Source organism: Camelus bactrianus, chromosome 11 (assembly GCF_048773025.1).
Source record: "Camelus bactrianus isolate YW-2024 breed Bactrian camel chromosome 11, ASM4877302v1, whole genome shotgun sequence".
In the NCBI taxonomy this organism is placed as follows: Eukaryota; Metazoa; Chordata; class Mammalia; order Artiodactyla; family Camelidae; genus Camelus; species Camelus bactrianus.
This window is the reverse complement of record NC_133549.1, coordinates 70,021,607-70,037,111: the sequence shown is the minus strand read 5'-3', so window position 1 is coordinate 70,037,111 and position 15,505 is coordinate 70,021,607. Positions and strand designations below refer to the sequence as shown.

At 35.8% G+C, this 15,505-nt stretch overlaps 1 protein-coding gene and 1 pseudogene across 5 annotated transcripts in view; one reads left to right on the top strand and one right to left on the bottom strand.

Annotated features, from left to right (window-relative positions):
* Nucleotides 1–2,920: 2,920 nt before the first annotated feature.
* LOC123619182 (thioredoxin pseudogene) lies at nt 2,921–3,252 on the top strand (annotated as a pseudogene).
* Nucleotides 3,253–4,278: 1,026 nt separating this feature from the next.
* SAMD8 (sterile alpha motif domain containing 8) overlaps nt 4,279–15,505 on the bottom strand; it is a 47,667-nt gene continuing 36,440 nt past the window's right edge. For 4 of the 5 annotated variants that reach the window (XM_074374281.1, XM_074374280.1, XM_045522730.2 and 1 more), the window contains 3 exons: nt 13,528–13,645; nt 9,102–9,252; nt 4,279–8,927 (listed from right to left, as the gene is read on the bottom strand). In XM_074374281.1, coding sequence (XP_074230382.1) covers nt 8,623–8,927; nt 9,102–9,252; nt 13,528–13,645 — 574 coding nt within the window. In that variant the 3' untranslated portion in view covers nt 4,279–8,622. The other variant, XM_074374282.1, reaches the window with a different exon arrangement.

The following is a 15,505-nucleotide window of genomic DNA, read 5'->3' as shown; positions in this document are numbered from 1 at the left end:
CTAGGTGTTCACTAAGTGTTAGATAAATAATCTTTCAAAACACCTTCCGTACCTCAGGTCTTACGCATCTACAATGCAGCCCTATATCTAGGACAGGTAAATTCGGGTCCTTGGAATGTCTCACAAGCGATGGCAGAGCCAATAGTAGGCTGATGGTGGGCAGACAAGTATTAGCATTTACACTTCATAGAACTTTAAAACAAGGAGAGCAAATGAGCCCTCTCGACTCTCCCTTAGACTGGAAAGGACTTAGTTTCTGCCAGGAGCTCAGGGAAGATAATTACCACGAAAAAGCGCTACTCTCCAATGACAAGAGACGGCCAAGTTAAAGACTATGCAACAAATAAAATGGCAGAAACACTCTTCAATCTAATAATCATCCTTTTCCCCATTCAATATCTTATAGTCATGTGAATTTTTAACAAAATATACGATATAGTTTGTTATTCAGTCAGTCTTGCAGAAAGATTTGCATGCCAATAAAGTTGTCAGCATTCCACCATTCCCTTATTATCTTACAATTTAAAAATAATTCTGTACTGGGGTTAAAAGGGGATGACAAGGATAAATTGAATTAAAAAACTGCACCTCTTGGGGAGTGATGGATAGCTGTCTTGATTCTGGTGGTGGTTTCATAGGTGTATACATCTATCAAAATTCATCAAATTGTACATCTGAAATATGTGTATTTACCGTACAGGAACCATACCACAATAAAGGTGTTTTAAAAAATTCTGCAGCTGACTTATGTAGAAAGAAAATTAAGATTACCATTTTTAAACCTATCAAGTTGGCAAAAATAAGGAAGTTCAGTAATACCTTATTTTGGCAATGTTGTGGACCAATAGGCAAATTCATACATTGCTAGTGGAAAAATCAATTGGTACAATTTCTACTGAGGTCAATCTGACAATATCTAATGAAATTTAAAATGCAAAAAGCCTTTGACCCAACAACTTCCCTTTTAGCAATTTATTCTACAGATAAACTTATGCACAGGCAAAATGACACGTTATTTATCACAGTACTGTTTGAATAGTAAACAATCAAAATGTCCATCTCTCAGGTAATAAGTAATAAATTACGACATCTGTGCAATGGAGAGAACACCAAGAGAAAAGCAGCTCTTGACTCTGGGGAGCTGGCCAGGTACCATCAGCTAGAACTTGGCATTGCTAGAAGCTGGCGTAAGCACTCACAGCTAGGCCTTATTTTTTGCTGTTGAACATAAAGAATCTCACAGGACGCCAACATCAGACAAAGAGATCTGTGACTATGACACATCAAGACAAAAACAAGACTATTGAGCAACGATGTCCAAACCCAGATAAAAACATGAACATTACTGTAACCACAAACACGACCAAATAATCCTCTATCCTGACCGATATGAGTGACCACTGCTTCTTCACCAACTGTAACGTTAGTCTTGATTCATTCCTCCTGCCTTACTAAGACTTATTAAAATATGCAATCAGAATTACTCCAGCATCCTGAAAGCATCCAATCCACAGCAAATATGCTCTTCCTTAAAACTTTCCCTCAAAACCAACCAGTCGAAACCCACATCCTGTAAGTCCTTTCCAACATCCTCCGAATGAGATGACCTATATAATTCCCTATGCTGTGTGTTCTCCCTCATTGCAATGAGCAATAAACCCAGTTTATTCAACCAAGATGTGTCTTTACAGGGGAAAGCACTGGCACATGTTAAGTAAAATAAGTAAGGTGCAAAACTATGTATATATGTGCATATATGTGTATATGCTACAATTTGTGTAAAATAATATAAAAATAACTTTTAAAAATATACTTATAAATGCATTATATAACAGCTCTGAAAAACACATGCATTAAAAATGGTTGTCTTTTGGAAGAACTAAAGGCTGGGGCACTGGAATAGAAGGAGAAGAGTCTGCAGTATATACGGTTTGTTACCACGTTCATGAATTACTTATTTGAAAATAGTAACTTTCAAAAAAGAGAGTAAGAATCACAGGCACCACTGTGGAAGAAAGTTCAGAATGCTGCCTGCACAGGTTTACCATCCGCGTGTGAGATTTCAACCATGTTCAAGTCCTCAAACTGCATCACTCCAAATTCTCTCCAGCTCAGCCTCCAAAATCAGTCTTTGTGGAAAAACACGATCAAATTTCAATTACTTTTTGACATCTTATTGATTAAAGCAGCTGATTAGTTTGTATCAAAAAAACATTAGGTACAGGTCCTTAGCGTGGGAGCCAGGGCTCTTAAGACTGGAATATGAACAGGTCATGGTGGTTTTGTATTTCTGGCTCTCATTGGGAGCTAGCTCTGTGAGCTGAGAACATACAGCATTTAAGAGGTCTTATGGTTATTTATCATCTGCTCTTTTTCAAAGTTACAACTAAGGGTGATCACGGAGCACCTCTGAGGCATTCTCTTACCATAGCACCCACCTCAAATCTTCACCAGAGCCAGCTCCCACTCCACTTCATGACTGGTAGCCCAGCATTCCAACAGGTGAGTTAGGTGTGTAAGCACAAGAGAGACAATTCTGGATATAAGGTGTATCGTACCCTAGATTCATAATGCACCAGCCAGTAGCAGCTGGCAGCTCTTTTTGGTGTCTTGATCTTCCAGGGCTGGGGGCAAAGGCCTCCTACAAGCTGTTCCCAGTCCTGGTTCCCTGACCTACTATCTTGGGGTCTCTACGCTTCCCTTCATCTCCAGTGACCTTCTGTGTACTTTCTACTATCTTACCTCTCTCTCTTTTTGACTTATACTTCTCCCCTTTACCAATTCTTGTTTATAGAACTACTTATACTTGTCCCCACAATTTAGACCCTGGCAATAGGTGTTCCTAATGCTTCCATTTAAAATAAAATCAGAGCTCTTTGAGAAGCCTTGGATCCGCTTCCATTGTAAGGTCACTCGTCAGACCCCAGCAGCCAAAATGGTGAAGCAGATCGAGAGCAAGCATGCTTTTCAGGAAGCCTTGACCATGCAGGAGATAAACTGGTAGTAGTTGACTTCTCAGCCATGAGGTATGGGCCCTGCAAACTGATCAAGCCTTTCTTTCATTCTCTCTCTGAAAAGTATTCCAATGTGGTGTTCCTTGAAGTAGACGTGGATGACTGTCAGGACGTTGCTTTAGAGTGTGAAGTCAAATGCATGCCAACCTCCCAGTTTTTTAAAAAGGGACAAAAGGTGGGTGAATTTTCTGGAGCTAATTAGGAAAAACTTCGAGCCACCATTAATGAATTAATCTAATTGTTTTCTTTTAACTTACAAAAATGAAAGATCAAGTTTGAAAACTACATACCCGACTGCCATCTGATAAGTAACAATAAAATATTAACTCTACCCCTTTTATGAATAAATAAATAAATAAATACCAAACATGTATCTGTCAACAGTTCCCTAATACATATACAAATGAATCCAGTTTTTTGTATCACAATTCAACTAATATTTCAGCATTATGTACCAGCTACTGAGCTATTAAGGCTACAGTACTTTCATAATCTGGCCCTTCACACAACCTATAAGGTAAACATTTTTCCTTACATTTTACACGTAAGATTAAGTAGAGCTGGATGAAAGGACCCAATTTAATCAGCAGCAGAGCTGCAACCCATACCCAGGTCCTCAGAGTCTAAGTTCACCGTATTTCTTATTCCACCAAGCAGCCTCTCGGTTTGTTTTGGACTACTCTCTCCCAGAGTTCCCATGAAAGACCGGCTGCAGCTGGCACCAGACAGGAGGCTACAACTGGTAGTGATCATGAAACAAATTCAGTCACGGATTAATAAGTTCATATGGTCCTGTGACAACACTGAGTGTTTCAACTACTCCAGGGCTCTGGGCTACGAGGCCATCACTAACAAGTGTTTTTCCTTCTTTTCCTATTCATCATAATCTCCAAAGCTGACCTGACAGGATGATGGCATTTCCCTATCTATTCTACAATTAAAAGAAACCTAAAACCAAAAAACAAAAACTTTAATGTGTCCAGAGGTAAGAAGCTATTTGCTTCCCTTTCCTTCCTCTTAACTTAATCTACAATTATTCTAATACCGTCAGGTAGATCACTTTTCTTTCCAAGTTTACAGAAAAGAAATGAGAAAGGGCAAATGGTTTATCTAATAGACAACTAAGAATTAGTAAATGCCAGGGACTAGATAGTACAGTAGGATTTAAAGTTGCAGAGTCCAATTGCAAAAATAAAAATTCATTGTATAAAAAACAGACCAGTTGCATTAATGATGCAAAGATATTTAAATAAGAGACTACAAACCAACTTTCAAATTTTTTATTTTTAGTGTTTTTAAACATTTTAATACAACAAAGATATAAAATAATATATATTAGTTAAATCTGGATTTAATTTAGAATCAAGATATTTACTTATATACAATACTGTGCTTCAAGGTATGGCTACCACAGGAACTTTCACATCTTCAAGTAATACTAGTTTCTCTGTAGATTGGGTGACATTTAGGTAGAATTCTTAAAACAAAACATGCCCACTGTAGTCCAAGCTAATTTTGTTTCCCCCATTACGTACCAGTTTCCACTTCCTTTGTTTCATATCAGAAACACTTCAGTTGTCCTAACAATCCATAGATTTCTCTGAATAAAAAGAAAATTATTAAAATTAAGATTCTAAAGATGCTATCACTAACTGATAACATTGCTGGGCTAGTTCAGACAACCCAGTAGTTCAGACTGAAATAGACCTGAAATAACAATGAAATTAATGCAGTATTCCTTCTACCTCCATATCAGACACAAAGCTTTCTTATACTTAAATATGCAGTACATTGAATAAAAGTCCTTTGGTTAATTTAGGGTAGAACATATTTTAAAAACCAACTTCACTGGTAGCTAAATTGTGGCTTATAGATTTCATAGATATTTTTATTGAACTTGATACAAAGTAATAGGCCACATTTTAGTTACTTGAAATTGGTGGTATTTGTTGGGGGTGAGGGATAGGTGGGGGGGGGGGGGCAAAATCTACTGCCGTAGTAATTTCAGTCATTTAAAGCCACTCAAAGACAGAGAAAGAAAAAAAACAAAAAAACAAAAAAAAAACCCCACTCAACCTCTTTCCTTTCTCACTGGTCTCCTGAAGCAGTCTGACTTGACGTTACTAACAATTTTCCTCTACAGAGGTATAGGGGTAATTTGAGCTAAACATTTTACAAATACAAACTGTCTTAACTGCCAAGCAAAGATGGCATTAAAGCTGAAATGCTTTGGTGGCTTTCAAACTATCTAAATGAAATGAATACTGTTTAAGAAAGCCATGGGACTGTTATAAAAAAGAGCTTTCCTGTCCCAAATGCCTGAATAGTATAAAGAACCGACAAATGGCTTTTACTAAGGGATAACTCAAATCTGTAAGAGGACTATCAAAGAATAACATTTATTAGATGAGAGAGTTTAAAACAAGAACATAGTTAATGTATGTTCTCAAGTATTTTGGAACAAGAATCCTTAAAAAAAAGTTTACTCTGAAACTAATGATGAAATTGCCTTTTACTGAATACAGTCAAAGCAGGCTAGTGTTATGAATATGGCTCTGAATATATAAATAACACTTTCCAAACATGTGTCCCTAAAACACACAGTTTCATGCCAGCTATAAAAGGATTTGGTTCTCCTCTGTTCTCCATTTACAAAATTATAAGATTTCTGGAACTCTAAATAACAACACTCAGGGCTGGTACAGGATAGGGAAGAACGCCCCTTGCAGTGTCAGAGTTACACTATCAGTAGGTCTCTAATACGTGTTTTTTTCTTGTGAATAGTCCACACTTATTTAACTGACTGGTTCTATGGATAAGCTCATTGCTTTCCAACTTAAAAGGATACTAATAGACCTAGCATATGGAAGCCATATTTTTTCCCTGGCAATTCTGGCCACAGAGAACTATAGAGCAGACAGCCATGTTGAGAATTCTGCAGCATAGCCAAAAAATGTTTCTCCCAAATTATTTGGTGCTAACAGCAAACTTGCCTTCTTCCAAACCTCTGACTTCCTACAAACTTCAATTACCCTTCAGTAACATTGCCCTGCAAGGATTTTTAAAAAAGAAGAAAGGAAAAAGGCAATGCTGCCCCCAGGAAGATAGAAAATTCATCGAGGACTTTCAATATAACCTCTAGTTTGCATCCCCATCAAAAAACCTTCTTGGTTCCTTCTATACTGCAGTCTCGGTGTTTAATGATGCCAGCCTTTCACACGTTTGTAATTGTAGACAAGATTGAAAAATATGTAGAGCTAAGGCATTAGCTTCTCTACCTAGCCACATTCACACCCAAAATGCAAATCTCACCTTCACTGTGAAGTTTAGATTTTAACAAGAAAGAAAATACAAAGACAAAACCTGGAAATTTCTGGACAAAACAAAAGCAACTAAAATACAGGTTTTGTATTAAAAAAAGAAACAGGAAAGAATTTTGTCTCAACGTTTTCCAAAGAAGAGACTTGGAGATAATTAATTTATGTAAATACTGCCTTAAAATGGTTATAACAAGAAATTATTAATCTAGCTTAATTTTCCCTCAATACAGATATGATAAATGCAAGGCTGAAAAGTTATTTTTACAATCCTCACTGCAGTCTGCTGTTAGGCACTCTCAATATCAATAGCTCTACAAAGTTAGTTGCAATTTTTTTGCTACTTTGTTCTAGAATAGAATCCATATGAAGGAAAGGAGACTGATAGTAGGAAATTTACCATTAAGTTGCTATTCAATATTCTTGAATTAATGTTGCCACAGATTTTTTTCAAACATTTTTCCAAAAGCCAGCATTCAGTCCCTCCCAAGCTAAATTCAGTCCTGCTCTGTCATTTAGAAAAAAATGGGAGTTTTGAGGTCAAACTACTCTAACTGGCCTAGGAAACATCCTTCACCCTTCATGATGATGCAATTTCCATGGATGAAATGCTGGCATTTTTGTCCCCAGCATATAACAGAATCAGCAATTTAAGACATTGTAAGATTCTGAAGTATGAGATTCAAAAGCATAATAAAACTTGAACTGCTTCATGCCATGTCTCAAGTGAGAAATAAAAAAATAATGTTCAGAGCAGATCCAAACTGGGGTCACTCAGCACTCACTGAAACTTGTTTGCATAATACCTGTTTTCTGCCCAATCCATTGAGGCTCCTCTGTAGCTTATACAGGGTGGGAATATGACTCAAAGTGCAAAAATAAAATATTTCACCCATATAAGAAGCAAGTTTCTGCTAAGTGGTCTAATTTTAGACCTCAACCAGCCAGCACCTTTTCTAACTCTTTGTTTTAAAATGGAATGTAAAAACTACACAATTAATATTCCAAGTGGCTATGCTCATCAGTTGGGGTTCAAATTCCAATTCCATAATCATCCTACTGTCAGAACTACTGTACAAAATCATTAAAAGTAAAGTGACAAATGTTATCACATAGGTCAAATTACTTAAGGTACTAAGTTTCTAGTGTTGTAAACAGCAACTAAGTTACTTCGCTTCTTGAATGCCGAATTAAGACTAAATAGAAAGAATGTATGTACACAATTGTATTTAAAAATAAAAACTGAAACTTTTTCATATCCAAATATGTCTGAGACTGCTTACTTTCTGATGGCCAAGAATGAGAAATTTCAAAAACAAAAAGTTGTACTGTGTCTGCAACCTGTTATAAATTTCAGAAAGAGAAAAATGATTCTTTGCATGCATACCTCCCTACTTCAGGACATTAAGAACTTTATTTAACATCTGGTAAAACACTCCACTATTTTGCTCATTAAATAATATCATTAAAAAGCCTAAAGTTGGGTTGTCATCTGTCTAGCTAACAGCTATAGCACAAAGTTATTCCAGGTACTTATATCACTAAAATTAAGCCAATTTAATTTTGATGGATGAAGCCATTTTTCCCTCAAGAGTACTTACTGATGGCCATACTGAACCCTCAGACCAAAACTGCATCTTTCGTTGCATCTTTAGTGAAAAATGCCAGCACTATATCTGTACTTTGTCACCTCATGTATGGCCCCTTTCATTCTCTTCTTTTTTCAGGCATTCTGGTATATTAAAGTATACTTTTCTTAAAGATGGTTCAGAAGACAAAAATTATTTGTTAGTAAAGTGGATCACTTTCTAGAGTTGCATTTTTTTAAAGACACAGATTAGTTCAAAGAACAAGTCCTGCTCACTTGGTAGAGGTTTTTCCTTTTAAGGAGCTTCAAAAAATATTGTTTCCTGATTAGAGTCCTACTGGAAATTAAAACAAAACAAAACAAAAAACTTTCAATCAGCAAACTGCTTAAGTTGATTTGCTTAAGTTCAATAGGCAAATACTCAACAGGTAAAGGTAACAGCCTGACTTCAATCACAACATTAAGTCTGCCTAAAGAGAAGGGGCAGAAAACATCTGCTTAAGCTTTCTGTTCAAACAGGTAAGGACTCTTGATTGTTCTTGTTTTCTATAATTACAGCCTTGCTCAGAATAGGAAACTTTACTTTATCAATATATAGGCCAAAAAGCAAGGCATCCAGGAACAACCTATGGGGAGAAAGCAAAGTTATTCACCTTCAACAATAACTGTAAATTTAATCACGGACCCATTACAAAGATAGTCTTTATCCAATTAGTCTTTTCATTATTGCTGGTTTTGAAAACGGCCAACAATATTCATTAGGTACTGTACCATTAACATTGCATTCAAAAAAAGAAAACATGGGAAACCAAATTCTTGCTCTTCTACTCTGCTGATATGCTCTGGTATTGGCTAGAGTATGGTAGTACAAAAAGAGTCTTGTTGTGATATAAAAGGCAATAAACACATCAATGGAATAATGTTCATGGGCAGCCAAAATGAAGAAGATTCCAAAGAGGTTGAGAACCCAGGATAAAGTGTGCAAGAAATTCCAGCTTCTTGGTGTATCTGGGAAAAGGACAGAAAGATCATTTTAAAACCACTCTTCTTCCAGCACTTCTTAGTCATATGTTTCTTGGGTCAGTTTGTTTCTCCCATTCTTCACAGAATTTGACACCCTTCCCACAGCCCCCTCTGCAGCTAGTTATTTGATATGCATAGATGTACTAAAGAGGTACCTACATTCAGTAACAAAGAAATTCAGCATAGTTAGGACGACTGTGTGGCCACTGAACATGTAATCTCCACAAGTGTGAACACCAGTTAGGGTCATACCAAAGCCACTCCAAATGGCAAAGGCCCGGTGTAGTTTCTCCCATACACTGCCATATATCTATAAAGAAAACAAAGAATTAGTGCTTCAGATGCTTAGGGCAGTAGAGGCTCCTACCACTCACACCGAAATTCAAAAGCTGAATGACTGAGAAGTAAGATCTAAGCAAAAGCATCTAGACATCAAGAATGGGTGTTCAAAGCTTGGCTGTACTCAAGACATTTTTTTGGTAATTAAATGAAATCAGTGTAATTCAAACTTCTCTACTAGGAGTTCCTTTACAATGAAAAGGTGACTATATAACACAAAAATATTTCCAAATTTTAAATCCTATAGCACAGTAGTATTTGTCTGTCTTTGCCAATAAGAAATACGCTATGACAGAGACAATGATTACCATTCAATATCCATTTTCCCCTTCTTCAATGGTAATAGAATCTCAAATTTATCTGAAGAGGCAAAGAGCTCAACCAAAATACTGCATTTCCCAGCCTCTCTCACAGCTAGGTGTGGGTATGTGACTAAGTTCTGTAAAATTAGACGTACATGGAAGTGTAAAAGATTTCTGGGAAGGCTACTTAAGGAAAGAGACAACAGCTCAAAGGAAGTCTTTTCTACATTTCTTTCTTCTAGCCTAAAATTCAGACATGATAGTTGAAGCTCTCGCAGCCATCTTTGACCACAAAGTGGCCTTGAAGATTCTAGCCAAGTGTTAGAGTAGGAGAGCAGAAAGACAGAGGAATCATGAGTTTTTGACAACTCTGTAATATTACCACATCTGACCTGGAAAACCTACTTTCAGACATCTCTTCTGAGAAGAGAATAAATCATTGTTTGTTATTTAAACCACAGCCACCTTGAAGTTCCTGTTATTAGCAGCCAAACTAATCCCAACTCCCACCCATTAACTTAAGAAAGCAATCCATTTTGAGGAAGAGTTTGAGCAATGGACACTACAAAAAAGGCAGTCAACACATAATACATGCTTATATGTTATTGCACTTGGGTTTCCATAAAAATCCTATGAAGTGATTCAGTTGTGCAGGTGATTGGAGAGGTCACACAGCTAGTAAGTAACATAATCAGGATGTGAACCCAGGGAGTCCAATTCCAAAGCCCTATGTCTTAATGATTCTACTATGGCTAGTGAACAAAAAATCACAACCTCATTAGAAACACAATCACAAACTGCTGATTATACACTACCCAGCTTTCCCTTTCTGCCTCAGTTGACAGCAGGAGAAGAAATTTATTATCAGAGAAAAGGAAACGGAAGGTATTAAAGTATACATGGGTTGTTTCTCTCAATAACCTCTAATGAGAATGGGGTTAGAGATGTTACTCTCGTAAAAGTAAAAAATCAGGCAGTGAAGAACAGAGATTGTTAAAAAAATGTCTCAGCCAAAGACAGGAAACAAATGATGTCAGTCAAAAGAAAGCAATTACAGCTCAATTACTCAAATCACCCCATCCTTTTCAATCTTAAAGTGTCCCTAATTTCCTTCAAGAAAAATAAAAATTGAAACACAACAGAACTAATTAGACACTGATGAGAAATTGCTTTAAGTGTTTCAAACAAAAACATCAACAATAACAACAACAACAACAAAAAACAACAGGCATGTTCTTGGTTCTGTCCCCAAACCTCATACTTCTGGGAATGAGATTTCAAGCAATTACTTTATTACAATAAAAAGCCCTATGGAGTTCACTGTAAGGGATCTGACTACTAGTTAATATCACTTTAACTTTCTATTTTTAATGACTGCTGCAAATAATACAGGTCAATAAGTAGGTTATAATTCAAAGCAATTAACAGTATTTAGGGCAGATGTGAATAGAAATGTCCACATAAAACTGATAATGAAAAACAGTCATTAGAGACAGAAAACGAGCTGCCCATACTGTAAAGGGATGATACCTAATTTATTTTTGCAGCACCCATTGCAGCCCTATGCACATATATTCTTCTCGTTAGTGGATGACTCACAATTAACTCCCTCAGCTGTAGGAAATTCTCTTTTCATTATAATAAGCTTAAATGTTTCTTCTTTTAAATCTCTTCTAATCAATTAGCATTTGGAGGAAACTGTTCTATCCCTCCCTCCTTTCATATACAGAAATAAATTCAATAGATCTGCCAACTAAAGAATGTCACTTGCCACCAGGTTCTACAAGAATTACATCATTAGCCACTGCAGTTGCTAACTTTCGACATACCCTAAAAGGACATTAGGAAAGAAATCAGGAATGAGGCACTCTGCTCTAGGAAAACTGACAGAATAGGCCTTCAGGATTCTTAGATATTTTCAGGTGAAAAATTTATGAACCCAATTTCTCACATCTTCTCATACCTAGAAAAGCACTAAAATCACTAAGACAGTTCCTCATGACTAGCAGCAACCTTCTACCAAGATATGTGCCTGACTGTATGTATACCTTCTCCACCACAGCATATATGCTGACCTCCCCCCTTACCTCTTAAGAGCAGTTCCTCAGAACTATCTGAGAGGCTTTCTCCTGGGCTATAGTTCTCAGTAAGTCTCAAAACTGAAACTCACAGCTTTTATATTGTGTTTTTACTTCAGTTGATAAAGATTTTAAAACAAAAATATAAGACCATAGAAGTCTCAGATATCATCTTGATTACTCATAATGGCAATGACTCCAAAGATTCATAACACACAGTGTTGGCATGGGGATGGGAAAACCGACATGCACACATTGGTGATAGTAGTGAAAAACTAGTCTTACATTTTCTAGTGGAAATGTGAGCAATATGTATCACAATTTTCAGTGTGTATGTTCTTTAATAATTTTATAATACCACTTCCAGGAATATATCTTAAGGAGATGATTAAATAAATGAAAAAGCATAAATGTAAAAGGACATTTATGACAGCATTGTTTATAAATAGTGAGATTTGGAAATAACCTAAATGTACATCATTCGTAAATCATACAATGGAACACTCTGCAACTATTAAAAAGATGAGGTAAAGTGATATGTATCTCTTCAGAAAAAGCAAACAACATACTATTAAATGAAACGTAAGCTAAAGAAATATGTCTGCAGTATAATCCTACTTTTTGTTCAAAATTATCTATTTATATAAACTTGTGTGAATGTGTAAGCATGGTTAAACATAGTCTATGTGGCTATATACACAACTGTTAACAGTATTATTTATGGGGTGGGATGAAAGAAGAGGGAATTTTGTGAGATTTTACTTCTTAACTTATATACTTCTGTACAATTTGAATTTTTATAACAAGCTTATATAACTTTAGAGAAATTACTTTCCCTTTTTGGTAAAGAAAAAAGAAATAAAGACAGCTTTTACCTTAAAAATAAATTATTCCCTTTACACTGAATCCTAAATGTCATTAACCCTTCCTCCTTTCTTACTGGCCAGTCTCCTAATACCTGAAGAAAGTTTAGTCACCCTTCAGCTCAGGGCTATATTTTTAGTTCTTGATCTCCTTTGGCTACTTAATCTTTCCCTGTCAGCATTTCAACAATTTATATTACAGTAGAAGCAGTGGAAGAAGTGACACTTAATTTTGTTTCACGTTTTACAAACAACATTAAAATAACAAAAAGGTGTTAATATATTATTTGAATATTTGGGAATACATAACTAGTGTATGAAGGCTTAGAAAAGTAGGATGACAAATTCTTTTGTCCAAATTTAATGAGTCACAACAGCCAATTTTGTATATAAAGCACAGGTAAGCTTCAGGGTTATTTATTTACTTATATTTTATTTTATTTACTTCAAGTAATTCATTACCCTGCTTTTTTTGTTCCCATCTGCATAATCTATCCACTCTTATTTAACCAGAAGAGAAGATATGTCTATAGTATATCAAAACAAGCTACAAAGTAGAAAAGAAAAACAAAAAATCAGCCACTATTTAAGTATATCTCAGAAAGAATAAAGTTTAGAGTAGTGGGTGCTATTATATTTTAAATGGGATATAGTTCAAATGCAACACTTTTTAAAAAAGAATGAAGGAACCAGAGTGATAACCAGAGTGATATCATATGAGGAACTAAAGATGCTGAAGACAGTGAGAGGGAAAATGATAATCACAAGTTACTTTTTTTGCATCACTCTACAGCACTGAGCTTGTATCAATGGATAGAAGCAATAGGAAGGTAAATTCTGGCTTAAGATTTTTACCAAATTCTTTCTAGAGGTTTATTACAGATATTGAAAATACCAAAAAGCATGTTGTAGTGTTAAAGGTAGTCTCAGCCCTAGTTCAAATATGATGCCATCAACACACCAAGAACAAGAGGAAAGAATGATACAGAAGGTAGTAGGCTACCTTTCCAGTACACTGCAGGTGCTGTCCTGGCACGGAGAGGGAGGTCACAAACATGGTAAAGCAGCGAAGCAAGAATACAGTGCCCATCAGACTACAAAGCCTTCGCAGAAGAATTGACCTGTGAACAGAGTGACCAAAAAGAGAAAGATCAGAAGAAAACAAATGAAAATACCCCAGCCATCTAATGTTTACTTAAAGGGAGAGCAAGCAGAAAACCACTAGATTCTTTGAAGAGGACAAAAATCTTAGATACCATCTGAAGCATCCTTGTCCAATAGAACATTCTGCAATGGTGAAAATGCTCTATGACTACACTGTCCAATAAGCTATCTGCATGTGGCTCTTGAGCACTTGAAATGTGACTAGTATGGCTAAGGAACTGAATATTAATTATATTTCATTTTCATTAAATTAAATTTAAATAGCCATGTGTGGCTAGCACCTGCCATGTTGGATGATGCAAACCTAAGAGCATCATTTCATTGATAAGAAAATATGGCTAAGAGAAAGAATTATGCAAGAGAGAAGTAAGACTAGTACCTAGCCTGAAGCTTAGCTCAGTGTTAATTCTATTACTCTTATATTGTCATAGATTATTTATTTAATGAGAAGTTAAATACATGATTCTAGGGAATTTTTTGCTTATTAACGTCACTGTAATTTCATTCATGACAGTAACTATATAATAAACATTCTCTAATTTTTTCTTAAACTTAAGCTATAAAATACTGAGGTTTTTTTAATACTAAGTTTTACATTAAGTACATCTCCAACAAAAATTCTGAATTGCATTATAACATTACTTATACTGTTAAAATATTTTTATTAATGTCTTAAACCAAAACAAACTATAAGATTCTTAAGTACAGAGACTTTGCTTTATGTATTTTTTGAAATGCTCCTCCCACCTTCAAGAAAAAAAGCACTGAACACAAGGTTAGGTAAGTTTCAAACGTTAGTGTGTATACCTAGGATGGAACCCAGGAATCTTCATTTCAACAAGAGCCCAGGTGATTCAAATGAAAGTGGTACAAAGACCACACTTTGAGGAACACTTTCTTTTGGCTAATTACACACCAAAACTTACATTTAACTGGCCACTGCTACGCTTGGCTAAACCTACCAAGGTTTCCTATATAAGGTAAACTCTTATGTTGAAGAGCAGATAAATTCAAATCCACAGGGTCTTGCAGTGCAAAGTTAGAAAGCAGCAGTGATACATGTGTTTCTAAACCACCTCTGATTTCAAGCAATCCAGTTATAAAAACTGCTGCAAAATGGGAAAGAATGAAGTGCAGTAAGGCCTAAAAGGGTGACAAAAATAGCAATCATCAACCTTTCTTTTCCCCTTCAAAGCACTGAAATAACTGCTGCTTAGGACCTAAAGCCCATCACTGTGGTTTACCTCAAGCATTCCCTAGTGAGGAGAAAAGATAAAAAAAATTCAAGGTGCTATATTCCTGTTCAGCATCCAAAGACAAGGGATGGCAGACGCACAAACTTTATAAGCTCTTTAAACTTTTTTTTATTCCCTATGCCTTATTTTTCTTTTACTTAAATCAAATAAATTCCCCTTATTAAAGTAGGAAAGGAACCTCCCCTTATGCATCTCTTTTTTAATAAAAAAATTTTTCCCTTTATATTTCTTAGTGAAAGTGCCAAAGCAATTTCCTATACCATCTGAAGTAAACCACACTTACTAGATGTGCATGGTGTGCAATATAACCTTTTTATTTTTTGTTCCTTTTTTTTTCCCTTTTTCTTTTTTAATTTTTTTAATGGGGGGATAATTTTAGGTTTATTGATTTTAATTTTTTTAAACAGAGGTACTGGGAATTGAACCAGGACCTTGTGCACGCTAGGTATGCACTCTACCACTTAACTATACTCTCATCCCAAAATAATCTCTTTTTAAATGGGCCTCTTCCAAGCAAAGAATAATTTCTTCCATCCAAACATCTGACCAAAGACTGTCCTT